This window comes from Macaca fascicularis, chromosome X, assembly GCF_037993035.2.
Source record: "Macaca fascicularis isolate 582-1 chromosome X, T2T-MFA8v1.1".
Lineage (NCBI taxonomy): Eukaryota > Metazoa > Chordata > Mammalia > Primates > Cercopithecidae > Macaca > Macaca fascicularis.
In genome coordinates this window covers 23,797,927-23,824,051 of record NC_088395.1, presented here as the reverse complement: position 1 = coordinate 23,824,051, position 26,125 = coordinate 23,797,927, and the positions used below count along the sequence as shown (strand labels likewise).

Genomic DNA, 26,125 nt, shown 5'->3' with positions numbered 1-26,125 from the left:
ATTTTATACTTGCAAATGTTTTTAAAAGTATGTTTGAGTACTTACACAAACTTAAGTTGAATAACTGTTCTTTAAGCATGTGTTTGTGGAATAGTGGTTTTCAAAACTTTGCTTATCTTGGGAATAGATTCTTGGGCTCCTCTTAGATTCGCTGAGTCAGACACTCTGGGGGAAGGTGTTAGAGTCTATGCTTTTAAAAAACTCCCCAGGTGGGCCGGGCGCGGTGGCTCACGCCTATAATCCCAGCACTTTGGGAGGCCGAGGTGGGTGGATCACGAGGTCAGGAGATCAAAACCATCCTGGCTAACACGGTGAAAACCGGTCTCTACTAAAAATAGAAAACATTAGCCGGGCGTGGTGACGGGCGCCTGTAGTCCCAGCTACTGGGGAGGCTGAGGCAGGAGAATGGCAGGAACCCAAGAGGTGGAGCTTGCAGTGAGCCGAGATCGTGCCACTGCACTCCAGCCTGGGCGAGAGAGTGAGACTCCGTCTCAAAGAAAAAAAAAAATCCCCAGGTAATTCTGAAACCTCTTGTGTACACAGGCCTGCAAAGGCCTTCTATCATGAAGCTGGCATATATTATAAATGGAAGTTTAATAAGATAATAGTTCTGTAATTGTGGGAGAAAAGAGTCACCCTTTTTTTAAATGGGAGAGACTATACACTAGATTCTCTATAGACTTGAAAAAGAAAACTAGTTGTTAGGGATTTGAGCCCCACCATTCATGAGAGTCTGAATAATTCTGAGGATGTCTTATTTAGCTTAAGGTTTTTATTTGTCTTTAAGGCAGTTTTACTGGAAAAATACAGGCCACCACACCCAGCCTATATATTTTTTTTTTTACAGATCACAATGTGATCCCAGAGCTATGGAATCCTGGGCAGTGTACTTTTATTTGCAAAGCAAGAAACAGTTTAGCCTTCTAGGTACCCATTATGATTTGTTTGTTAACAACCTCACCAGATTCATGTCTTGGTAATCTGTGTCTAAGAATCTACCTTTAAAGCTGAGGGAAACTCAATCTTTTTCTTTCTTTTTTTTTTTTTTGAGGCAGAGTCTTGCTCTGTCACTCAGGCTGGAATGCAGTGATGCGATTATAGCTCACTGCATCCTTGACCTCCTCCTGGGCTCAAGTAATGCTCCCACCTCAGCCTCCCAAGTAGCTGAGACCATACGCATGCCCCACCACACCCAGCTAATTTTTTTTTTTGTTTTTTTTTGTAGAGATGGAGTCTTGTTATGTTGCCCAGGCTGGTCTCAAACTCCTGGCCTCAAGTGATCCTCCCACCTCAGCCTCCTAATAAAGTCAATCTTAAGCCTGAATCTTTTTTTTTTTTTTCTTTCCTGAGATGAAGTCTCACTCTGTTGCCCAAGCTGGAGTGCAGTAGTGTGATTTTGGCTCACTGCAACCTACACCTCCTGGGTTCAAGTGATTCTCTTGCCTCAGCCTCCCGAATAGCTAGGACTACAGGCACATGCCACCATGCCCAGCTAATTTTTGTATTTTTAGTAGAGATGGGGTTTCACTATGTTGGCCAGGCTGGTCTTGAACTCCTGACCTTGTGAACCACCCGCCTCAGCCTCCCAAAGTGCTGGGATTACAGGTGTGAGCCACCATGCTGGGCCCTGAATCTTTTTTTGAATGTTAATTTATTTTTTAAATTGTGGCCTGACTCTCTGTTTACATTCATAAGCTTCCTGGAAGCTCTGTAAGAGCAGGGACCATGTCTGCTTATATGTTGTATCTGTTTAGCACCATGCCTGACATGTTGTGGGTGTGCAGTAAATATTTGTTTTAGAAATAAAACCCTGGTTGACCTCTTCTAATTGTTACATATGACCTCGCTTGCCTGACCAGATTTGTTTTGCCGACATCAGTCCTTGGCAAGCTTCAGTGGAGAGAGAGTAAGAACCAAATAAATGTCTTTAAGATAATGACAGCCTACCCCTTTACATTTCTTGTTAGCGCCTCATCTAACCCAGCACCAATCCTGGTAGCTCTGTTTCCATTGACAAGCACCTTGCGGGCTGTGTGAAACAAAAGTTTTGAGACGCAGAGAGTCCAAGGTCCAAGATAGAGTGTACCGTGATACTTTGCTGGGGAGTAGGATCAGACCAGAAAGAAAGGAGAGTTAGCCACAAGAGTGAGAAAACTCAATGACATTCCCTCTGAGGTTTGCAGAGCTAAAGGCCACCAGTTTACCTTTAAGCCAAATTTTCATTTTCTCTGTAACTATGGGTCTTACAGCTTCAAAACCTCAGAGAAGCCAACACGTTAGAGCCCTTACTTTGAGACTCCCAACTAGCTGAATTTCAAGAAAGGCATTTAGTAACTGAAGGGTACACTCCTGAGGGGCTGGATCTAAAGAAATGCCACCTTTGATCTAGCCTATAACTTAGCACTAATTGGAGATTCAGCTCTTAACAGAGCTTGCTTGACTTTGAGCAAGCCTAACTCATATAATGCAAAGTAGACCATATCTAATCAGTTCTTGGCAGGTGCATATGTACTCATTTTCTGAGCCAAGTCTTCTGCCCTGACCGGGGAGTGTACCTGGCAACAGGCTTCTCAAGGACTGTCACTTGGGACAGGGAGTGCTCAGGGCATGGGTACTTGCAGTTTAGAGATTCCAGCCCTGCATCAGAAAAAGTCTGGGGGAGGCCGGGCACGGTGGCTCACGCCTGTAATCCCAGCACTTTGGGAGGCCGAGGCAGACGGATCACGAGGTCAAGAGATTGAGACCATCCTGGCCAACATGGTGAAACCCCGTCTCTGCTAAAAATACAAAGATTAGCCGTGTGTGGTGGTGCGCGCCTGTGGTCCCAGCTACTTGGGAGGCTGAGGCAGGAGAATGGCTTGAACCCGGGAGGTGGAGGTTGCAGTGAGCCAAGATCACGCCACTGCACTCCAGCCTGGCAACAGAGGGAGACTCCGCCTCAAAAAAAAAAAAAAAAAAAAAGGGAAAAAGAAAAAGTCTGGGGGAGATTTCACTTCTTGGGAGGTATATTCAGTCCCATCATACCATAATGGGTCAGGACTCCTCATGGAGAGAATACCTTTGTGTTCATGTCTTAGAAAGCAACCCATCCAGAGTGTGAACAGGAGGAAAGTTTATAAAGCTAGAGATTTTTTTTATTATGTCCCAGACCCTGAAAGTTGATTATGTTTCTTCAAAGAACTGAATTGTTCTTCCTTGGGGAGACAAAATATTGAAGAAGGTTCTTCATCTCCTCTTTGTGCCCTTACACTGTCCTGGGGTGATCTCTACGCATCTTAGCCTTTCCCTTCTTAAATCCTGATTTTGAATAGGTTGGCCTGAATACTCAATATGAGCCCTAACAAATTATGATAACCACCTGGCAGGCACACAGTGTCGAAGATGGCCATTTGTGATGACATCGTCTGGCCAGCTTCCTTTTTACTGTTAGAGGGAAAGGTGGTGAGCATGCTGAGGCAGGGTGGGGTCATCTCGCACCAGGAGGAGCCCCCTTTGATGCCAGAAAGGAAGATGAATCAGCCAAGATGTTGAGTGCATCACCTTCAACCTTGTCTGCCTGGGGACCTTTTACCAAGGCTCCTCCCATGGGTTTCCATCACACAGATCTATACCAGTTCCTTACCATGGTCAGGTGTGTGGCTGGCTCCTTCTTAGGAATGAGCTTGGCATGGATTAGGTATGCTAGAGCTGATGGATTTTTTTAAAAGTCTGATTTACATAGAGTGAAATACATAGATTTTTAAGTTGTACAATCTTAGTTGTACAATTTGAGCTTTGACAAATGTATACACCTTGAATAACCCACACCCCAATCAAGATACAGATTATTTCACCCCAGAAAGTTCACTTGTGCCCCTTCTCAGTAAGTCCACTTCCAACTCCCACCTCCCCTGCCTAGTAGTGATTGTTCTGGTTTCTTTCACTATGTTTGAAGCCATGGGTTTTAAAACATACAGATTTTCTTCAAGTCTGGATGGTGAGAGATGTCAGAAAGTAATACTTACTCAAGTAAATCAGAGGTTCTCAGTGGGAGAGTTGCTCCCCAGGAGACATTTGGCAGTGTCTGGAGATGTTTTTGACTCTTGTGACTGGGAGGAGGTGCTACTGGCATCTAGTGGGTAGAGACTAGGGATGCTGCCAAACTTCCTGCAGTGCACAGGACAGCCCCACGACGAAGAAGGACCCAGCCCAAATGTCAGTAGTGCTGAGTTTGAGAAATCCTCGAGTAAATCATGTGTTCTCTGCAACCTAGGAATTATGGCCCTGGGGAGTGTTCATTTGTAGGTCTCCCAGGTCTCCTGGGGTGAGGTTTGCTTTTTCTTTGTTTTGTTTGCTTGTCTGTTGAGAGCCTGCTGGAAGCTGAGAAGGCCACTGCAGGAGCCAGCTTTCTTTGGTGCTACCATCCTTGTGGCCACAATTCTTGCTGCGGGATGGGTATCAGGGTGGGCTTAGGGAGGAAAACTAATAGGAGAAGAGGAAGAAGAAAACAGTTTAGGCAGTAAAGGGAGGCAGGCCTAGAATAATATTAAAACTAGAAAAACAAGTAAGATAAGAGGGAAAGGTAAAGTAGAAATTAATAATTAAGAATCCAATAAAATGTTAAAGTAAATGAGCTGAGATTTAAAAATCAAAGATAGGCTGAGCATGTTGGCTCACACCTGTAATCCCAGCACTTTGGGAGGCCAAGGCGGGAGGATTGCTTGAGCTCAGGAGTTCGAGACCAGCTTGAGTAACATGATGAGACCCTGTCTGTACTATATATATAGTAATATATAGAGAGAGTATAATATATATAGTTACATGTATAGTTATATACATATATATATAGAGAGAGAAATATATATAATATATATGTATATATTTGCCCATGCTGGAGTGCAGTGGTGCAATCTCAGCTCACTGCAACCCCCGCCTCCCAGTTTCAAGCAATTCTCCTGCCTCAGCCTCCCGAGTAGCTGGGATTATAGGCGTCTGCCACCATGCCTGGCTAATTTTTGTATTTTTAGTAGAGACTGGGTTTCATCATGTTGGCCAGGCTGGTCTCGAACTCCGACCTCAGGTAATCCGCGCACCTTGGCCTCCTAAAGTGCTGGGATGACAGGCGTGAGCCACCGCATCCAGCCTTACTGTGCTTTGTGAGAAATAAATGCACCCCTGAAGTGCTGAGGAAGTCCAGACCCAAAAAACATGTTCTCATGGACTTAAAATTTCAGGTCAACTTTTTCTTAATTTCCAAAATACAACAGTTTCTAAGTTTGTCTACTTTAGCTTTACAAGTAAAATAAAAGATACATAGATAGATGACTAGACTCTAGCTGTCTCTCTGTCTCTGGAACATGTCCAAAACCAACTCATCATTTTTCCCTCAGACTTGCCCCTCTTTTTCTACTTCCTCTCTCAGGAATGCTGTGTCACCACCCAACTAGAAAAACTCATCAGAAACTCCAAGGTCACTTAAAATCTACTCTTTTCCTGATTTTCAAGAATACAATACGTTGTTATTAACTGTAGTCACCACGTTGTACAACAGATCTCTTGAACTACTCGTCCTGTCTAACTGAAACTTTGTACTTTTGACCCGTATCTCCCCAACTCCCCCCAGCCCCTGCCCCTGGTAGCTACCACTGTGCTGTCTACTTCCATTAGTTCAACATTTTTAGATTCCACAAAAATTGTGAGGTAATGCATATGTTAATTAGCTCAATTTAGCCATTCCACAATGTATACATATTTCAAAACAGCATGTTGTACACAATAAATATATACAATTCTTGTCAGTTTAAAAATTAATTTAAAAATAAATGAAAAATGAAAAAGAAACCAAGGTCATTGTCACTCCTCCTTTCCCCTTGGTCACTAAGTCCTGCTAATTCTGCCTATTAAACTATCTCAATTCTACTTTCCCCTCTTTCTCATCTCCTGTGCAGTCTTTCCTTGGGCCCTCATTTCTTTCCTGCATTGTTTTAGCAGCACCATAACTGGTCATCTGGCCCTTTAATGACTTAAACCACCACACTGAGAAATGTGTCTTTCTAAACGGCAAACTCTATTCTATATTGTATCCTTATTTGAGATCTTTTGGTATTTATTACCGAGGACTTTCATGTGAGCCACACGAGTCGCATTGTGATCTGGCTACAACCAGCTTCTCTGAGTCTCTGTCACTCTGTCCCCTCCCACAAAACTCCAACTCCCTATGTTTCTCCCATGCTGTTTCCTAGCTTCATGGCTTCACACATGCTGATTCCTCTGTCTGTAATGTCCTATGCTTGTTTTGTCTTTCTGTAGAACTGCCTAAGAGCAGGGAGAATTCATGCTTTTGAAACGAGGAAATTTCCCTTGTCCCTCTTACAGGGTATGTGATGGGGGTGTGGCTCACTTCTTAGGTGCCCCACTGCCGAAAACCCCTAGAGGAAGCAGGCAGACGGGCAGGTTGTGGGGAGTGTGGGCTCCAACCCCATGGTAGCATCTAGGGGTGGATGTTTACAGCTTCTGAAGCCCCAGTGGGCATGTGTTACCATGTGCTCTTTTAGTTTTGCTGTCAGTAGGCAGCTTGTGTTCATCAGCTCAATTAGACCCTCTGCCTTATCGCAAGAACAGAGGGCTTTCTGTATCCTGGGGTTCTTGCCTGAGTATACCAGAAAAATAGGATCACACGTGGGCTTGGAGAATGAGTGCAAGGTTTTATTGAATGGTGGGAGTAGCACTCAGCAGATGGAAACAGAGCCAGAAGGGATATGGAGTGGGAAGGTGGTTTTCCCCTGGAGTCAGACCGCTTAGCAGCCGGGCTCTCCTCCGACCGCCCTCAGCCAAACTCTGCGTTGTCCTGCCATTCTGCTGTTGGTGGCCTGCCGGCGTCTGTCAGTGTGTTCTTCTGCTGGTGTGTTCTTCCTCGCCTCTGCTTCTCTTGACGTCCAGCTGCTTGTGTGCTCTTCTGCCGGTGTGTTCCTCTCGACGTCCAGCCACTTGTGTGCCTGCGCGCTAGGGTCTCGGGGTTTTTATAGGCACAAGATTGGGGGTGTGGTGGGCCAGGGTAGTCTTGGGAAATGCAGCATTTGGGCACAAAAACAGAAATGCCTGTCCTCACCTAGGTCTGTGGGCACAGGCCCGGGGTGGAGCCCTAGCCAGGGACCATGCCCTTCTCTACCCAGCATTTCCCTGCCTGCCCCTCCCCTATCACTTTTATTTTATTTATTTATTTTTTTGAGACAGAGTCTCGCTCTGTCGCCCAGGCTGGAGTGCAGTGGCAGTATCTTGGCTCACTGCAATCCCCACCTCCCGGGTTCAAGCGATTCTTGTGCCTCAGCCTCCCTTATTTTATTTTTTAATTCGTCCCAGGCCAAGTGCAGTGGCTCATGCCTATAATCTCAGCACTTTGGGAGGCCAAGGTGGGTGGATCGTTTGAATCCAGGAATTTGAGACCAGCCTGGGCAACATGGCAAAACCCTGTCTCTACAAAAAAATACAAACATTAGCTGGGCATGGTGGTGCACTCCTGTAGTCCCAGCTACTCGGGAGACTGAGATAGGAGGAGTGCTTGAACCTGGGATGGGGAGGTTGCAGTGAGCAGGCATCCTGCCGCTGCACTCTAGCCTAGGCGACAGTGTAAGACCCTGTGTAAAAAAAAAAAAAGGCCGGGCGCGGTGGCTCAAGCCTGTAATCCCAGCACTTTGGGAGGCCGAGACGGGCGGATCACGAGGTCGGGAGATGGAGACCATCCTGGCTAACACGGTGAAACCCCGTCTCTACTAAAAAAGTACAAAAAACTAGCCGGGCGAGGTGGTGGGCGCCTGTAGTCCCAGCTACTCGGGAGGCTGAGGCAGGAGAATGGCGTGAACCCGGGAGGCGGAGCTTGCAGTGAGCTGAGATCCGGCCACTGCACTCCAGCCTGGGCGACAGAGCGAGACTCCGTCTCAAAAAAAAAAAAAAAAAGTTTGTCCATTTTTTTACATCTATCGAGTTCTTCCTACCAGAATGGAAGCCCTTTCAGGGTGAGGATATGTCTTACTCCATATTCCTATTTCTGTGGCTGTACCTAACACACAAGGCATGCTCAATAATTGTTTATTTCCTGCTCAAATGAGACAAAGGAAATGGATGGAGGAGAGGTGAAAAATAAATGAGTGAGTGATTTCTGTCTAACTATTTGGGCATGATTTAGTATCTTGGAAATCATATTACTGAGATTTGCAGTGCCTATAATGTGAAAGACGAGGCTGTTCTGTAATGCAAAGCGTAATACCAGCTAAAATATAACAAAGATGTCTGTTGAAATGTATGCCTGCAAATTCCCATATTTCAGAAGCAAATAAAGAGCTGAAAGCCATTAAGAAAAAAAAGAGTGATTATTACTTTAACTGGTTTAAAAATAATTGATACATCTTGAAGTATTAAGTATGCAGCTTGAGGTCTTAATTTCAGGGCAGTTTTGCTATAGATTTCTTTTGCTTCTGCAATACGTGTTAGCCAGCTACATTTGTTCGTGTGGTTTGTGCCCATCACAGTTATTAGGCAGAACCAGCAGCACCAGGATACAACCTAAGGAGAGCAATATCCCTCCTAGAAAACTGCCACGACCTTCACAGGAGGGGTCCGATTTTTTTTTTTTTTTTTTTTTTTTGAGATGGAGTCTGGCACTGTCACCCAGGCTGGAGTGCAGTGGCACAATCTCGGTTCACTGCAACCTCCACCTCCCAGGTTCAAGTGATTCTCCTGCCTCAGCCTTCTGAGTAGCTGGGATTATGGGCACCTGCCACCATGCCCCGCTAAATTTTTTTTCTTTTTTTTTTTTTTTTGTATTTTTAGTAGAGACGGGATTTCACTATGTTGGTCAGGCTGGTCTCGAACGCTTGACCTGGTGATCCACCTGCCTCTGCCTTCCAAAGTGCTGGGATTACAGGCGTGAGCAGATTTTTTATATTTACGGTTTAAATTAATAAACCCAAAGCTCTCCCCTCCTCTCAGCCCATCATTTTTTTTTTTTTTTTTTTTTGGAGCAGTTATTTTGTGTGTGTGAAACAGAGTCTCACTCTGTTGCCCAGGCTGTAGTGTAGTGGCATAATCATGGCTTACTGCAGCCTCAAACTCAAGAGTTCTCCCACCTCAGTCTCCTGAGTAGCTGGGACTACAGGCACATACCACCATGCCTGGCTGATTTTTAAAAAATATATTTTGTAGGCCAGATGCAGTGGCTCACGCCTATAATCCCAGCACTTTGGGAGGCCGAGGCGGGCGGATTACCCGAGGTCGGGAGTTTAAGACCAGCCTGGCCAACATGGCGAAACCCCATCTCTACTAAAAATACAAAAATTAGCCGGGTGTGGTGGCAGACGCCTGTAATCCCAGCTACTTGGGAGGCTAAGGTAGGAGAATCGCTTGAACCTGGGAGGTGGAGGTTGCAGTGAGCTGAGATCACGCCACTACAGCCCAGCCTGGGCAACAGAGCAAGACTCCATCTCGAAAACATAAAAATAAAATAAAGCACAGTAAGCTTTTCAGGGTGTGGAGTGGCTGAGGTTATAAATATGCTCACGTTCTTCACATTCGGTTTGTAAGATAGAAGGTTTAAGATTGCTTCTGCATTTCAGGTAATTCAGAGGTCCGTGGGGCCAGCCAGCCTGAGCTTGCTCACCTTCAAAGTCTATGCAGCACCAAAAAAGGACTCACCTCCCAAAAATTCCGTGAAGGTTGATGAGGTAACATGTTGTTCATGTTGTGATATATTTTGAGTGTCTGATTTAGTTACTGTAGGATAATTTTTTTCAAGTTGTATATCAGGAAGATGTGACTGTTTAAAAGACATTAATTTATTTATTTATTTAGAGACAGAGTTTCGCTCTTGTTGCCCAGGCTGGAGTGTAATGGTGCGATCTCAGCTCACTGCAACCTCCTTCTCCTGGGTTCAAGCCATTTTCCTGCCTCAGCCTCCCAAGTAGCTGGGATTACAGGCATGTGCCACCACGCCTGGCTAATTTTGTATTTTTAGTAGAGACGAGGTTTCACCATGTTGGCCAGGCTAGTCTTAAACTTCCGACCTCAGGTGATCCACCCGCCTCAGCCTCCCAAAGTTCTGGGATTACAAGCATGAGCCACCGTGCCCAGCCGGAAGACATTTAAACGGAGAAAATATATTTCCTTATAGTTTGTTTAATTTGTGGGAAATTATTAAACTATGGCTTTTTCAACAGGTAAACTTTAATGATACTTAGCTAAGGGCACAATTAAGGAATACTTTATAAATGTTTACTGGGGAATCCACTGTGTCCAGATAGGTTATAAGCACAACTCACTTTTCTAAGTGGTCTCTCTGATTCTTGGCTTATCTTGATTCTTATCAAGCCAAGAAGATACTCACATTTTTTCTTCTCTAAGAAATTAGAGATCTGGATCCTTTCTGTTTCTTGGCTGGAGGAGACGCTCATAAGTATATACTTAATAAATACTAAATTTAAAAAAACAAGAAATCTTCTCTCTACTGTTTACATTCCTTTTTGGTCTGTACTTCCCACTAACTATTTTGGATATTCAGTTTCTGTTGCCTTTGAATAAAGTGAGGTAAGGATCTACCTGCAGTCCTGGGTAGGGTTACTTGATTGGTGTTTACATAAAGCTAATTAGCTTATCTTTTGCCCTTTACTCTCTTCTCAGGCCTTGGCACAGTGGCATTTTTTGAGGGTGAAGAAGGCAGCCAGCCGTGGCTGTGAGAAGTTCTCTGGGTGGGGAACAAACCTGCTCTCCTGCTTTGATTAACATCAGACCAATCATTTGAACTGAATGACATGCCCTTTGGTTACTCTCAAGCTTTTTTAACCCCTTTACCCACCCTTTAGAGTAATAAAATCCTTTTTCCAAACTCAATCTAAGGTGGAATACCAAATACCAGTATATAAAATGGATAAAGAGGAGCTGCTTTGTTTGCAGTCAGTGGGTGGGGAGAAGGTAGGACACCTCATAGCCCTGCCCTTTTGGCCTTGGCCTTGTTGATTAAGGAAATAAGGTGCAGAGATGGTTCGAGGTAAAGTTCAGGTTGCTCGTAACCCTTAAGAGTCACTGGAATTCATGAAGTGTTATTATTACTATTTTTGAGATGGAGTCTCACTCTCGCCCAGGCTGGAGTGCAGTGGCAAGATCTTGGCTTACCGCTCCCTCCACTTCCCAGGTTCAAGCGATTATCCTGCCTCAGCCTCTCGAGTAGCTGGGTTTACAGGCGCCTACCGCAACACCTGGCTAAGTTTTGTATTTTTAGTAGAGATGGGGTTTCGGCATGTTGGCCAGGCTGGTCTCGAACTCCTGACCTTAAGTGATCCGCCTGCCTTGGCTTCTCAAAGTGCTGGGATTACAAGCGTGAACCACCACACCCGACCACAGAGTCACTGTAATTCATGAATTATTAGAAATATTATATTAAATACTTACAAATTTGGTAAATTTATCCTGTAGAAAATACGTCTTTTAAATATTTGTTTTGTTTTAATGTGTGCAGCTTTCACTCTATTCAGTTCCCGAGGGTCAATCGAAGTATGTGGAGGAGGCAAGGAGCCAGCTTGAAGAAAGCATCTCACAGCTCCGACACTATTGCGAGCCATACACAACCTGGTGTCAGGTACAACTGTTCTGAAAATGGAGTGAACGCATTTCTGTTTAGAGTCAATAGAGAAAAGTCTGTGTTGGCTGCATGTTTTTGGAAAAAGGCATGATAAAGGGCCCTGAGATGGCTGACAGAGGCTGGGAAGGGTAGTGGGTGGGGGTCTGGGGGAAAGGTGGGGATGGCTACTGGGTGCAAAAAAAAAATAGCAAGAATGAATACAATCTACTATTTGATAGCACAACAGGGTGACTACAGTCAATAATTTAATTGTACATTTTAAAATAACTTAAAGAGTGTAATTGGATTGTTTGTAACACTAAGGATAAATGCTTGAGGGGATGAATTCCCCATTCTCCATATTGTGCTTATTTCACATTGCATGCCTGTGTCAACACGTCTCATGTACCCCATAAATGTGTGTACCTACTGCATACCCACAAAAAAATTTTAAATAACAGGCTCCAAGTTAAAAGTGCCTGACTTACAGATGTTCTTCAATGCCATCTGAGGAGGGGGTGTAGAGATGCTCTAGCTTCCTGGTGACAGCTGTTGCCACAGCTGCAGAGAGAATTTCCCTCTCCCTGGGCAGTGCGTAACACCTTGACTAGAGAGCAGAGGGGCTAGGAACTACCTTGTTGCTTGCAGTTATGAAAACATTGTTGTCTACCAGGGGAGGCTTGTGGCCTGGAACTCTAAACAAAGGAAAAAGATGCAGTGTAAACACTTACATAAAAATTGCGAAGTTTTTCTCCCCCAGTATACAAATCAGTGCCACTTAAACCAGGAGTGGATATGGCATTTTGAATGCCATAATAGGAGGGTAGATACTAAAATAGGGTAGAATTCCATACTAGATTACTGAATTGTTTGTCCTAGTGACCAAAGAACTACATATACAGATGGGTGTCTGTCCCTGCCTGGGTTTTAGGTCAGGCATTTGTCATTACGTAAATGAAAAGTATTTATGTGATTTTTAACATAAGTAACCAACGTTTACAATCTATAGAATGCTTTTGTAGGCTTTGATACATATATTTGCTATACTTGATCCTGATTTTGAAAATTGAGGACAAATTTAATAAAAATTAATAGATGTAGATGTGTGGGAAATTGTCTAGATTTACCTTGCTTGAGATTTATAAATTTAGTCTTTTTGGTTTTTTGGTTTTTGTTTTGTTTTTTTTTTTTTTTTGAGACGGAGTCTCGCTCTGTCACCCGAGCTGGAGTGCAGTGGCCGGATCTCAGCTCACTGCAAGCTCCGCCTCCCGGGTTTACGCCATTCTCCTGCCTCAGCCTCCAGAGTAGCTGGGACTACAGGCGCCCGCCACCTCGCCCGGCTAGTTTTTTGTATTTTTTAGTAGAGACGGGGTTTCACCGTGTTAGCCAGGATGGTCTCGATCTCCTGACCTCGTGATCCGCCCGTCTCGGCCTCCCAAAGTGCTGGGATTACAGGCTTGAGCCACCGCGCCCGGCCTGGTTTTTGTTTTTTTATTTTGTTTGTTTTTTGAGACGGATTCTCGCTCTGTTGCCCAGGCTGGAGTGCAGTAGTGTGCTCTCGGCTCACTGCAACCTCCACCTCCCGAGTTCAAGCAATTCTCCCACCTCAGCCTCCCGAGTAGCTGGGATTATAGGCACGAGCCACCATGCCTGGCTAATTTTTGTATTTTTAGTAGAGATGGGGTTTCGCCATGTTGGCCAGGCTGATCTTGAACTCCTGACCTCAAGTGATCTGCCCACCTTGGCCTCCTCAAGTGCTGGGATTACAGGTGTGAGCCACCATGCCTGGCCTAAATTCAATTTTCATCCAGAGCTTGTTTAAAAATTTTTAATTTCCTTTGCCTATGCTGCTGTTGAACTTTTGTTCACCAATTTAGAAAGAAAATAGTAAGCATGGACTCTATCAACAATATAAATTAGGCCGTTATACTTAAGTATCATAACCATATTATTGAGTTAAGTAATACCTAAAGACTTTATACATAATGTGTTGTAAAATGACTAGACTTTATTCTCTTGTTCTAAAAGATTTTTAAACTTCTGGTAGTTAAGATATAGTCAGCAAATTTGTGTGGATATTTTTGTATCATGTAGGCATGACTACTGTTATTTGTAGTCTGTCTGTTTTTTTTTTTTTTGGCAATAAAAGTACTTTGTACCTTTTAGCCTAAGGTTGCTTTTTGTTTTTTACCTTTTCTTCCATGCGTGATACTCAGTGCAGCAAAATAGCTCTCTGGATGATAGATTAGTTATCTACATGTTTATTTCCACTACTACTAAATATAAAAACTTTCTTGTAATTATAATAGCTTTTGTAATTATAATGGTTTTATTTTCCTGGGTAGAACAAAGTCTTCGTGAATAGGAATATTTCTAATTCCTGGTTCCTTTTTCAGACCAGGAATTTCTGGCCCTTTTCTTGAAGAACCAATTTAAGTTTGTTTTTTTTTTTTTTTTTTTTTTTTTTTTGGGACGGAGTCTCGCTCTGTCGCCAGACTGGAGTGCAGTGGCGCAGTCTCAGCTCACTGCAACCTCCACCTCCCGGGTTCAAGTGATTCTCCTGCCTCAGCCTGCCAAGTAGCTGGGACTACAGGCATGTGCCACTACACCCAGCTAATTTTTGTATTTTTAGTAGAGACGGGATTTCACCATGTTGGCCAGGATGGTCTTGATCTGTTGACCTTGTGATCCACCCACCTCGGCCTCCCAAAGTGCTGAGATTACAGGCATGACCCACTGTGCCCAGCCTTAAATTTTTTTTAATAGTAAAAATATTAAGCTATCAAAAGAAGTGGGCAATCATTCTAGATATTGATCTGAAGGTTTCGTTTCTTTTCTTTTCCTTTCCTTTCCTTTCTTTTCTTTTCCTTTCCTTTCCTTTCTTTTCTTTTTTCTTTTTTTTTTTTTAGTAGAGACAAGGTTTCACCGTGTTGCCCAGGCTGATCTCGAACTCCTGGGCTCAAGAGATCTGCCCACCTCAGCCTCTCAAGTAGCTCGGACTACAGACACATACCACCATGCCCAGCTAATATTTTTATTTTTTTGTAGAGATGGGGTCTCTGCTGTTGCCCAGGCTGGTCTCAAATTCCTGACCTCACGAGATACTCCTGCCTTAGCCTCCCAAAGTACTGGGATTACAGGTGTGAAATAATGGATTCTAATGAAGTGATACTCAGTTCTTTAGATCTTCTGCCTAATTCGGCATTTATTGTTTCAGGTCATTTAAAAGAATGAGGATAGCTTGTCCTGACTTGAACTGAAGCACACAAAACAAATCCTTTTCCAGGCGGGACGCAGTGGTTCACGCCTGTAATCCCAGCACTTTGGGAGGCTGAGGCAGGCGGATCACCTGAGGTCAGGAGTTGGAGACCAGCCTGGCCAACATAGTGCAACTCTGTCTCTACCAAAAATACGAAAATTAGCTGGGTGTGGTGGTGGGCGCCTGTAATCGCAGCTACTCAGGAGGCTGAGGCAGGACAATCACTTGAACCCAGGAGGCGGAGGTTGCAGTGAGCAGAGATTGCGCCATTGCACTCCAGCCTGGGCGACAAGAGCGAAACTCTATCTCAAAAAAAAAAAAAAATTAATAAAAATAAAAATAAAAAAATCCTTTTCCAAATGGCAACTAGTTTTGATACTTTCTGATACCCATGTATTTCTTCTTGTCTTCACTGTAGACTTCTTGAAGGTGGATACCTTCTAGCGGTCCCCTTGTTTTCTTTAGGATCATGTGATGTTCATGTACAAAGCCTTTTTTTTTTTTTTTTTTTTTTTTGGAGACAGAGTCTCGCTCTGTCACCCAGGCTGGAGTGCAGTGGCACCATCTCGGCTCACTGCAACCTCCGCTTCCTAGATTCAAGTGACTCTCCTGTTTCAGCCTCCTGAGTAGCTAAGACTAGAGGCGCGTGCCACCACACCCGGCTAATTTTTGTATTTTTAGTAGAGACAGGGTTTCACCATGTTTGTCAGGCTGGTCTCCAACTCCTGACCTCAGGTGATCTGCCCAACTTGGCTTCCCAAAGTGCTGGGATTACAGGAGGGAGCCATCATTCCTGGCCACAAAGCCTTTTTATTGTTTTTAAGAGAATGTTGACACCTCATTTGCTTTGGGCTATAGGCTTCTTTGTCTCATTAAAGCTGGTCATTCTTGCTTCAAATGGGCAGTTTCCAGATGTAGGCTCTAATTAATGGCAGATCAGGAAGTAGTTAATATGAAAGACAGATTTAATCTCATGGAGAAAAGCTTGCCAGTTAAGTATCAAGGAGATTGGTTTTTAGTCTGTTTTTTCCATTTTAATGGAAGAGTGAAACGGCTGGATTGTTGAAACCACTCTGCTTGGAATCTGCTTCCTGTGGCAGTAATAAGCCATTCTGCTGAGTTATTTGCAGTGAAGGGAAGATTATAATAGGAAAAACAAACAAAAAGACCCAGATAGACAGTGTATCCCTTTGTTCAAAAAGTGTTAATAACATGATAATTTATTCAGTAAAGACAAGTATATTTATTCTGTTAACTTTCTAATCAGCAGATCCTGTGAATAGTTTCATTCAGTTTCTTTTTACCTTTTTAGGAAACGTACTCCCAAACTAAGCCCAAGATGCAAAATTTGGTTCAATGGGGGTTAGGTAAGTTGATTTTAAATTAGGCATAATCAGCTACTTCATTAACATTGAACTCTTTAATCGGAGTTCCATGAATGAGCTCCAAGAAATCTGTGGATTCCTTAAAAGTATATGCAGAATTTCAGAGCTATGTGGATTTTTCTGGGAAGAGGAACTGTTGTTTTCATCAGATTTCAGGCAACTAGTGTCCCCAAATAGTCAGGTAAGTCTCTTCCAGATCGTTAGGATTCTTGGGCTAGCAAGTACAGATACACTGCTTAAAAAAAAAAAAAGAATCTCATTTCCAGGTGCAGTGTAATACACCATACTAATTCATCAATAGATTTTCTGAATCGGAATAGTTCATTTGCATTGCAATTACATGCTCTAGAAGTTTTGAAGCAGGAAGGAGCTGAGCTGGTACTCCTGTGAAAGGTCTTATTGCATAATTGATAGTGTTCTTACATTTTTTTTTTTCATTTGGTTTTATTTTCCTTGATTGTTTTTCAGTTGTGGGCCACTTATCACATATACTCACAAACTGGATTCACAGTCCATGTTCTGACTAATGTTCATCAGAGACTGGTGAATTAGTAAAGCTGCCGATCGTATTTCATTCCCCTTATTTGGTATCTCGGAAACAAAATCTTGTTTTTACAAGGGTTTGTTTCCATGATAGAACAAAATAAACATGAATACAGTTTATTTCTTTGCTAAGATCATCATAGTGTATTGATGTCCTGATATTTCTGAGACTGTCAGATAAATTTATCATTAGAAGACAGACATAGTAATAGCTGCCTACTGGTTCTTTTTTTTTTTTTTGAGACAAAATCTCACTGTCACTCCGGCTAGAGTGCAGTGACACAATCTCAGCTCACTAATACCTTTGTCTCTCAGGTTCAAGCGATTCTCCCACCTCAGCTTCCCGAGTAGCTGGGATTACAAGCGTGCACCCCATGTCCAGCTAATTTTTGTATTTTTAGTAGAGACAGGGTTTCACCTTGTTAGCCGGGCTGGTCTCAAATTCTTGACCTCAAGTGATCTGCCCACCTTGGCCCAAAGTATTGGGATTATAGGTGTGAGCCACTGTACCCGGCCCCCTACTGGTTCTTTAAATTATTAAGGCATGTTAATAAGTAACATCTTAATTTTATTAATTTCATAAACACTTATTTAAGACTTAAATGTCAGGTACTATTCTAAGTGCTTTAAAAATTCCAGTTTATTGGGGGAGGAGTAAGGATGGTTAATGAGTACAAAAATATAGTTAGAATGAATAATACTTAGTATTTGATAGCACAGTAGGGTGACTGCAGTCAACAAGACTTTATTGTACATTTTATTTTTTATTATTTTATTATTTTTTATTTCTATGAGACAGATTCTCACTCTGTTGCCCAGGCTGGAGTGCAGTGGCACTGTCTTGGCTCACTGCAACCTCCGCCTCCCAGGTTCAAGCAATTCTATCTCAGCCTCCCGAATAGCTAGCACTACAGGCGCACACCACCACGCCCAGCCTATTTTTTGTATTTTTAGTAGAGACGGGTTTCACCATGTTGGTCAGGCTGGTATCGAACTCCTGACCTCAGGCGATCCACCCACCTCGGCCTCCCAAAGTGCTGGGATTACAGGTGTGAGCCGCCGTGCCTGGCTTATTGTACATTTTATTTAACTAAAAAAGCTATACTCTTTTAGTTATTGTAAATAAACTAAAAGAGTAGAATTGGGATGCTTGTAACACAAAGAAAAATGATAAATACTTGAGGTAAAGGATACCTCATTTACCCTGATGTGATTATTATGCATTGTATGGCTGAACCAAAATACCTCCTTTACTCCGTAAATATATATACCTACTGTGTACCCACAAAAATTTGAAATATATATATATATATATATTAATTTAATCCTCATAACAACCTGACAGATACCTTATTATCTTCATTTTTATCTGAGGAAACTAGAGAACTCCTGATATAGTCTTTTATCTGTACGTGTGTGGCTGAGAGGTCTCTTGTTTAAATTTTTCTGAGACAGGAACTTACTCTGTCATCTAGGCTGGAATGCAGTGATATGATCATAGCTCACTGCAGCCTCGACTTCCTGGGCTCAAGCAATCCTCCCAGCTCATCCTCCCGAATAACTAGGATTACAGGCATGTGCCATCACACCCAGCTAATTTTTTCCATTTTTTTGTAGAGACAGGGTCTCACTTTGTTGCCCAGACTCTGTGCAGTCTTAAAACATATCTTCTTTCCCCTTTCTTTGTGATTTACCCACTTTGGCGCAGCTCACCACAGCCATCTGGGTGTCCCTCTGTCAACTGCTCTGTGTACACATCTAGAATTGAGCAACACTGGGCTAGTAGGCAAAAATAAAGGGAAGTAAAAAATTGCCTCAAATGACCCAGACTAGAGGATGGAAAGTAAAAACTAGGCTAAAGGCAAAATAAGTAACAGGCCAGACAGTAATTAATGCAAACATAATACAAGTCCTATAGTCGTATTTAAAATGATCACATTTCCCAAAGAACCCAGGAAAAGGAAAACTGGCATGTATCTGGTATTACTTAGGGGACAGAATTACTGAATTTTCCAGTTTATTACTTCAGTTCTGCATATATTTTCTAAGTCACCATTCTGCCAGACCTTGAAAATTGAGATTGGTTAAGACAGTGGTCACAACCACTGAGATGCATGTAACACATTATTCAGTACTAGTGCAAATACAGATATAATGACAGACCGTTATTGAAGGTTCAGAGGAAGGAAATTAGTTTAATCGAAATTGAGGAGGTGGGAGCAGTCAGGGAAGGATTTCTGAAGTGAATCTTGAAGGAACAGTGTTAGCCACACCAAAAGGTGGGGATGGGACTGCTGGAAGCAGGCATTGCGCACTGGTCACAGCATGATCAGGCTTAGAGGTGTGAGTTGGTATTGGATGTTTGAGGAACCCTAAGCAGATAGGGAGTGCTGAAGATGAGATTGAGAAGGAGACAAGGGCTTTGTTTAAGTCATGACCTAGCTAAAAATCATTTGTTAATTCATCCAGTATTTATCAACTCCTGGCAGTGTGATTTTTTTTTTTTTTTTTTTGAGACGGAGTCTTGCTCTGTTGCTCAGGCTGGAGTGCAATGGCATGATCTCGGCTCACTGCAACCTCTGCCTCCCAGGTTCAAGTGATTCTCCTGCCCCAGCCTCCTGGGTAGCTGGGATTACAGGCACACGCCACTACGCCTGGCTAATTTTTGTATTTTCTGTAGAGACGGGGTTTCACCATGTTAGTCAGGCTGGTCTCGAACTCCTGACTTTGTGATCTACCCTCACCAGCCTCCCAAAGTGCTGGGATTACAGGCGTGAGCCACCACGCCTGGCCTGTTTTTGTTTGGAGACAGGGTCTCAGTCACCTAGGCTGTAGTGTAGTGGCATGATCATAGCTCACTGCAGCCTTGACCTCCTGGACTGAAGCAATCCTCCCACCTCAGCCTCCCAAGTAGCTGGGACCACAGACATGCATCACCACCCCTGGCTAATTTTTTTAAAACTTTTTGGAGAGACAGGGTTTTGCCATGTTGCCCAGGCTGTTCTTGAACTCCTGGACTCAAGCAGTCCTCCTACCTTGGCCTCCCAAAGTGCTGGGATTACGGGTGTGAACCACCACACCCGGCCATCATTCTTAATAAATATCTATTGAATGAACATCCGTTATTACCACTGAAGGAAGATAACACAGGAGTATAAGCAATCCATCATTATGGAGCTTACATTCTCCTTGGGGAGACACCAGATACACACCTGAATAATTAAACACAGGGTACTATAGGATTAGGTACCAAGTGATGGTACAGAGAATAAATATGATGGGACTTTAGAGGAGGGAGAGAGGTATGGACTGATGAGCTTAGGAAAGGCTTTTGTGTAGAGGTAGGACTCAAGCTGGCTTTTATGAGGTGGGATTGGCTCAGTGGAAAGGAGAGGAGGCATTATGTGAATGAAGTCAGAAGGCATGTTCAGGCATGATGAATAGGTTCACATGTTGTACGTATTTTTATTGATTCTATCACCATCAGCGGTGGTCAACAGTGGCTATTTCCTGAGTGAACTTACAAGTTTCCTTTATTATCCAAATTTATTCTGTTCTTGAGTTTGAATAATGAGTTCAGATGGCAAAGGATACTTATTTTTCTGAGTCTAAGGTATTTGATTTCTTTTTTTTTTCTTTTGAGGAGTCTCACTCTGTCACCCAGGCTGGAGTGCAGTGGCATGATCTTGGCTCACTGCAGCCTCCACCTCTCGGGTTCAAGTAATTCTCCTGCCTCAGCCTCCTGAGTAGCTGGGATTACAGGCATGTGCTACCACGCCCAGCTAATTTTTTTGTATTTTTAGTAGAGATGGGGTTTTACCATGTTGGTCAGGCTGGTCTCGAACTCCTGACTTTGTGATCCTCCCCCCTCGGCCTCCCAAAGTGCTGGGATTACAGGAGTGAGCCACCGCGCCTGGCCTTTTTTTTTTTTTTTTTTTTTTTTTAAGAGGCTGTGTCTTGCTCTGTGGCTCAGGCTGTCAGGCTGGAGTACAGTGGTGCGGACGTAGCTCACTGCAGCCTTGAACTCCTGGACTCAAGTGATTCTTCTGCCTTACCCTTGAAAAGTGTTGAGCTTATAGGGATGAGCCACCACTCACAGCTTGTTTTTGGTTCCTGAGTTTCAGAGAGCAAGTAGCAAAGCTTCAGATAGCAATAGATCTATCCAAAGATTTATCCAAATCTATTCTGTTTTTGTGTTTACATAACAAGAATTTGAATAGCATAGGATCCCTGTGTTTGTATTCCTCCCTGTGCAAATTGCTGATTCAGATCTGTTGCTTTCAGGAATATGAAAGTAATTTAACATTACTTCATTGTCAGTAAGTTGTTGGACCAAAGGTAGTTGAAAATTGGACACTTGCAGGCAGGCGCAGTGGCTCACACCTGTAATCCCAGCACTTTGGGAAGCTGAGGCGGGTGGGTCACCTGAGGTCAGGAGTTCGAGACCAGCCTAGCCAACATGGTGAAAGCACATCTCTACTAAAAATACAAAAGTTAGCCGGGTGAGGTGGTGGGCGCCTGGAATCCCAGCTACTCGAGGCTGAGGCAGGAGAATCGCTTGAACTCGGGAGGCAGAGGTTGCTGTGAGCTGAGATCATACCATTGCACTCCAGCCTGGGCAACAAGAGCAAAACTGCATCTCAAAAAAAAAAAAAAAAGAAAGAAAAGAAAATTGGACACTTGTTATGTGAATAGTAAATCTTGTTTATATGTTACATAAAAAGAATATGTTGAAAAGAAGTACAGTAGCAGAATGCAGAGAATATGTGATTTGAAAAGCCCTTGATATTGTATATACATATTATATACTGTATAAGACTTTTTGTTTTGTTTTTTAATGAGAAATTTATGGAACTGCTTCCTGGTCTAATTCTATTGTAGACAGCTATGATTATCTCCAAAATGCACCTCCTGGATTTTTTCCAAGACTTGGTGTTATTGGTTTTGCTGGCCTTATTGGACTCCTTTTGGCTAGAGGTAGGTGCAATTTTGTGGGTTTAACAGTCAGCTCATAAAGCAGAGATAGAATATATGTTTCATTCTTTCCCTTCATTTACCAGGTTTCAGAATAATGAGTTGGTTCCTAAATATGGCTTTCTTAATATATAATTGATACGGTTATCATATTTGATTTTAAACATAAATAGAAATTGTATAATCTTGGTAAAAAAAAGAAGTTATCCTTTATAGGCACATTTACTTGATCAAATCTCTATTATTCTTCGGTCCAGAAAGAGCAAAATTTTAAAGTCTTTCACACCTGAGAAACTGTTCCTAAACATTTCACTATTAAGATCAGGCTATATTAATCACAGTAAATACAGCAGTGATTTAATAGAGATTTTATTACCTTCTTGATTTGTCATGACTTCAGTCAGTGATGACAAAAACTTTAAAAATGCTTAAAGTTAAATGCTAACAAATGCCAACTTAAAAGTATTACTATACTGCTAAATTATAAAATATCTATAGGAAATAAAGGCTGATAAAATACTTTGCTATGATGAGATGAGTTTGTTATGAACTACTTGAAGTTTCACTGGTTGGAAACTTAATGTTTATGGTATAAAATTCTGACGTTACCATCGTTCCTAATGAAGAAAGTTTATGAACCCTGTAATCAGACTGCAGTAAAAGAACCATAGAGACTAGTTTGGTCCCTGTATTAGTTTGTTTTGCATTGCTCTAAAGGAATATCTGAGGCTGGGTAATTATAAAGAGGTGCTGGGCATGGCGACTCACGCCTGTAATTCCAGCACTTTGGGAGGCCGAGGCAGGCGGATCACAAGGTCAGGAGATCAAGACCATCCTGGCTAACACGGTGAAACCCCGTCTCTACTAAAAATACAAAAAAATTAACCAGGCGTGGTGGCGGGCGCCTGTAGTCCCAGCTACTTGGGATGCTGAGGCAGGAGAATGGCGTGAACCTGGGGGGCGGGGCTTTCAGTGAGCTGAGATCGAGCCACTGCACTCCAGCCTGGGTGACAGTGCGAGACTCCATCTCAAAAAAAAAAAAAAAAAAAAGAAAAGCGGTTTATTTGGCTCACAGTTCTGTAAGCTGTACAAGAAGCATGGCATCAGCATCTATTTCTGTTGAGGGCTTCAGAAAGCTTCCAATCGTGGTGGAAGGCAAAGGGGGAGCAGGTGCGTCACATGGTGAGGGAGGGAGCTAGAGAGATGCCAGGCTCTTTTAAACAACCAGCCCTCGTGTGAACTAACAGAGTGAGAAATTACTCATTACCACTGGGAGGGCACCAAGCCATTCATGTGGGATCCACCCCCATGACCCAAACACTTCCCAGCATGGGGATTCACATTTCAACATGAGATTTGGAGGATAGAATCATTAAAACTGTATCAGTCCTATTCCTCCAATTTAAAAAATCTTCCCTCTACATGCAATAGTTGTTACTTTAGTTTAGTTTAGTTTGAGATAGAATCTTGCTCTGTCGCCCAGGCTGGAGTGCAGTGGCACAATCTCAGCTCACTGCACGCTCCGCCTCCTGGATTCAAATGATTCTCCTGCCTCAACCTCCCAAGTAGCTGGGATTATAGATGTGCACCACCACGCCCAACTAATTTTTGTATTTTTAGTAGAGATGGGGTTTCATCGTGTTGGCCAGGCTGGTCTCCAACTCCTGACCTCAAGTGATTGGCTTGCCTCAATGTCCCAAAGTGCTGGGATTACAGGTGTGAGCTACCACGCCCAGCCTTATTTTATTTTTTTAAGTTGATTTCTTTTTTGAGACAGGGTCTCACTCTGTCACCCAGGCTGGAGTGCAGTGGTGTGATCATAGCTCACTGCAGCCTGGACCTCCTGGGCTCAAGTGATCCTCTCACCTCAGTCTTTCAAGTAGCTGGGATTACAGGCGCCTGCCACCATGCCCAGGTAATTTTTGTATTTTTAGTAGAGACGGGGTTTCACTATGTTGCCCAGGCTGGTCTTGAACTCCTGAACTCAAGCCATCCACCTCCCTTGGTGCCCCCCAAAGTGCTGGGATTATAGGCATGAGCTGCCGTGCCCTGCTAATGGCTGTTATTTTTTAATCTGGAGGGTAGACACTGCCCTGGTGGCGCTACCAGCTCACCTGTGAAAGCAACTCATGTCACAGTCTTCATGCCCTCCTCCCGTCTCATGCAGAATATGTCAGAATTAAATTTCCAGCTTATTTTTTGTAATAAACGTATGAACCAACATTTTCCCCTAAACTTCTTTCACCTCATTTCTTGCAAAGCTGTTCAAAAGAGCATTCGGTCTTATTTAGATAGTGTTTGAGATTGATGAACATCCCAAGGCCAGGGTGTTGGGATTTCAGCTATTGTTAGGGAGATAGGAATGTAGAAGTGAGTGAGAGGAGCTTCCCCCTCCCTCTCCGTGGTTAGAGCGTGGCCCTAGGGAAGTCTTCCAGGTCCAAAGAAAACGTTTTCTGTGCTGTGGGTACGTTCCTACAGTGCCGAGAGTTTGTCCCCGGCACACCCACTAGGGTGACCATCCTAAGGAGGATTGGAGACCGTGCTCTCCTGGCCAGAGCAGCAGCATGAGGATATCTGCTACAGTGGGTCCTAGTTCTCTGATTTTGTTTGTTTCTATCTCTCTTCTTCCTTTTCCTGGGGAGAGCTTGGTAGTATTAAAATAATTTGACACCTTAGTTCTTTTTCACAAATATTTCATGCAGCCACACACACACACATGTGCACTAGCAGGTCTTTTCCCCTGAGCTCTGGGTATAGAAAGGCCTGAGGTGAGTAGCATCAGAGGGGTTCACCAAGCAGGATGAGTGGGGTGGTAGGGATGTCTGTGGGTAGCCAGAGTGGTTTGCAGGCCCCTCCAGGTGGATGGTCCCTTTTGAGGGCAGCAGCAGGATGGGTGGGTGCAGAAGGTCCCTCCTGATGGGGTTCCTTTTTTTTTTTTTTGAGACAGAGTCTTGCTATGTCATCCAGGCTGGAGTGCAGTGGTATGATCTCAGGCTCACCACAACCCCGCCTCCTGGGTTCAGGTGATTCTCCTGCCTCAGCCTCCCAAGTAGCCGGGACTACAGGCGTGCACCACCATGCCTGGCTAATTTTTGTATTTTTAGTAGACACGAGGTTTCACCATGTTGACCAGGCTGGTCTTTGAACTCCTGACCTCAAGTGATCCTCCCGCCTCAGCCTCCCAAAGTGCTGGGATCATAGTTGCGAGCCACCATGCCCAGCCTGGTGGGGTTTCTTGAGCATATCTGCTAAGGTAGTCTGCTTCAGTTGATGAGGATTGCCATGACTGTGATGGTGACAAGAGGCTCTCAGAGAGGTGAATGGATGTTCATTCAGAGGAGGTGGGCCCAGCCGGACCACTCCAAGATGACACATGGTTGTTGACACTATTGTTGCTTTCTGGTGGCTCTCCCCAGCATTGGCACCAGTGGTTCCCCCAGCCCCTGGCAGTGCTGATAGTGACAACCCATACCACTGGCCTCTTGGGAGATGTGGGCATGGAAGTAGGGGCCGGGGAATATGATTACACCTCCTTCCTGAAGTTCTGGGGTCCCCAGCTCATTGTGTGAACCAGCAGGAGCTGGAGGCCCGAGAGCTGCCACTTCTCGGCTCTCCCTGGAGGAGTGAGAAATGACTGGGTGGCAGGTTGGCTGCTCTTTCCCTGGTCCTCACTTGGGTGAGCTGCTTCAAGTGGGTGGGAGCAGGGGAGAAGCACTATGCAGGGTTATGACAGGCTTTTCTCTTCCAGGAGAATTACACCCTTTCAATTCACGCAACAGGATCAAGAGAGAAACAGTAAATCATTAATAGTCTAGGTTGATAATATTTGTATTCTCTTCAGCAACCCCAGTTCCATCTTTGGGGATTTGTCTGTTTAAAGTTTTAAAGCCAATAAGCAGCACTTACATGATTAGAACTGTTTAAGGATTAACATACACATTCTGGCGGGGCACAGTGGCTCACACCTGTAATCCCAGCACTTCGGAGGGTCAAGGCGGATGAATCACCTGAGGTCAGGAGTTGAAAACCAACCTGGCCAACATGGTGAAACCCCACCTCTACTAAAAATATAAACATTAGCCAGGCATGGTGACTGGCGCCTGTAATCCTGGCTACTTGGGAGGCGAAAGCAGGAGAATCACTTGAACCCGGGAGGCAGAGGTTGCAGCAAGCCGAGATCGCACCATTGCACTCCAGCCTGAGCAACAGAGCGAGACCCCATTTCAAAAAAAAATCGGCCAGGTATGGTGGCTAACACCTGTAATCCCAGCACTTTGGGAGGCCGAGGCACGTGGATCACCTGAGGTCAGGAGTTCGAGACCAGACTGACCAACATAGTGAAATCCTATCTCTACTAAAAATACAAAATTAGTTGGGCAT

General features: G+C 43.8%; 1 protein-coding gene across 4 annotated transcripts in view; it reads left to right on the top strand.

Moving 5' to 3' along the window:
• APOO (apolipoprotein O) overlaps positions 1–26,125 on the top strand; it is a 74,940-nt gene that overhangs the window by 17,855 nt on the left and 30,960 nt on the right. For 2 of the 4 annotated variants that reach the window (XM_005593179.5, XM_005593178.5), the window contains exons 2-5: positions 9,588–9,695; positions 11,483–11,602; positions 16,156–16,210; positions 21,653–21,748. In XM_005593179.5, coding sequence (XP_005593236.1) covers positions 9,588–9,695; positions 11,483–11,602; positions 16,156–16,210; positions 21,653–21,748 — 379 coding nt within the window. The remainder of the gene's footprint in view (positions 1–9,587; positions 9,696–11,482; positions 11,603–16,155; positions 16,211–21,652; positions 21,749–26,125) is intronic. The other 2 variants (XM_074030234.1, XM_015443481.4) reach the window with 1 other exon arrangement.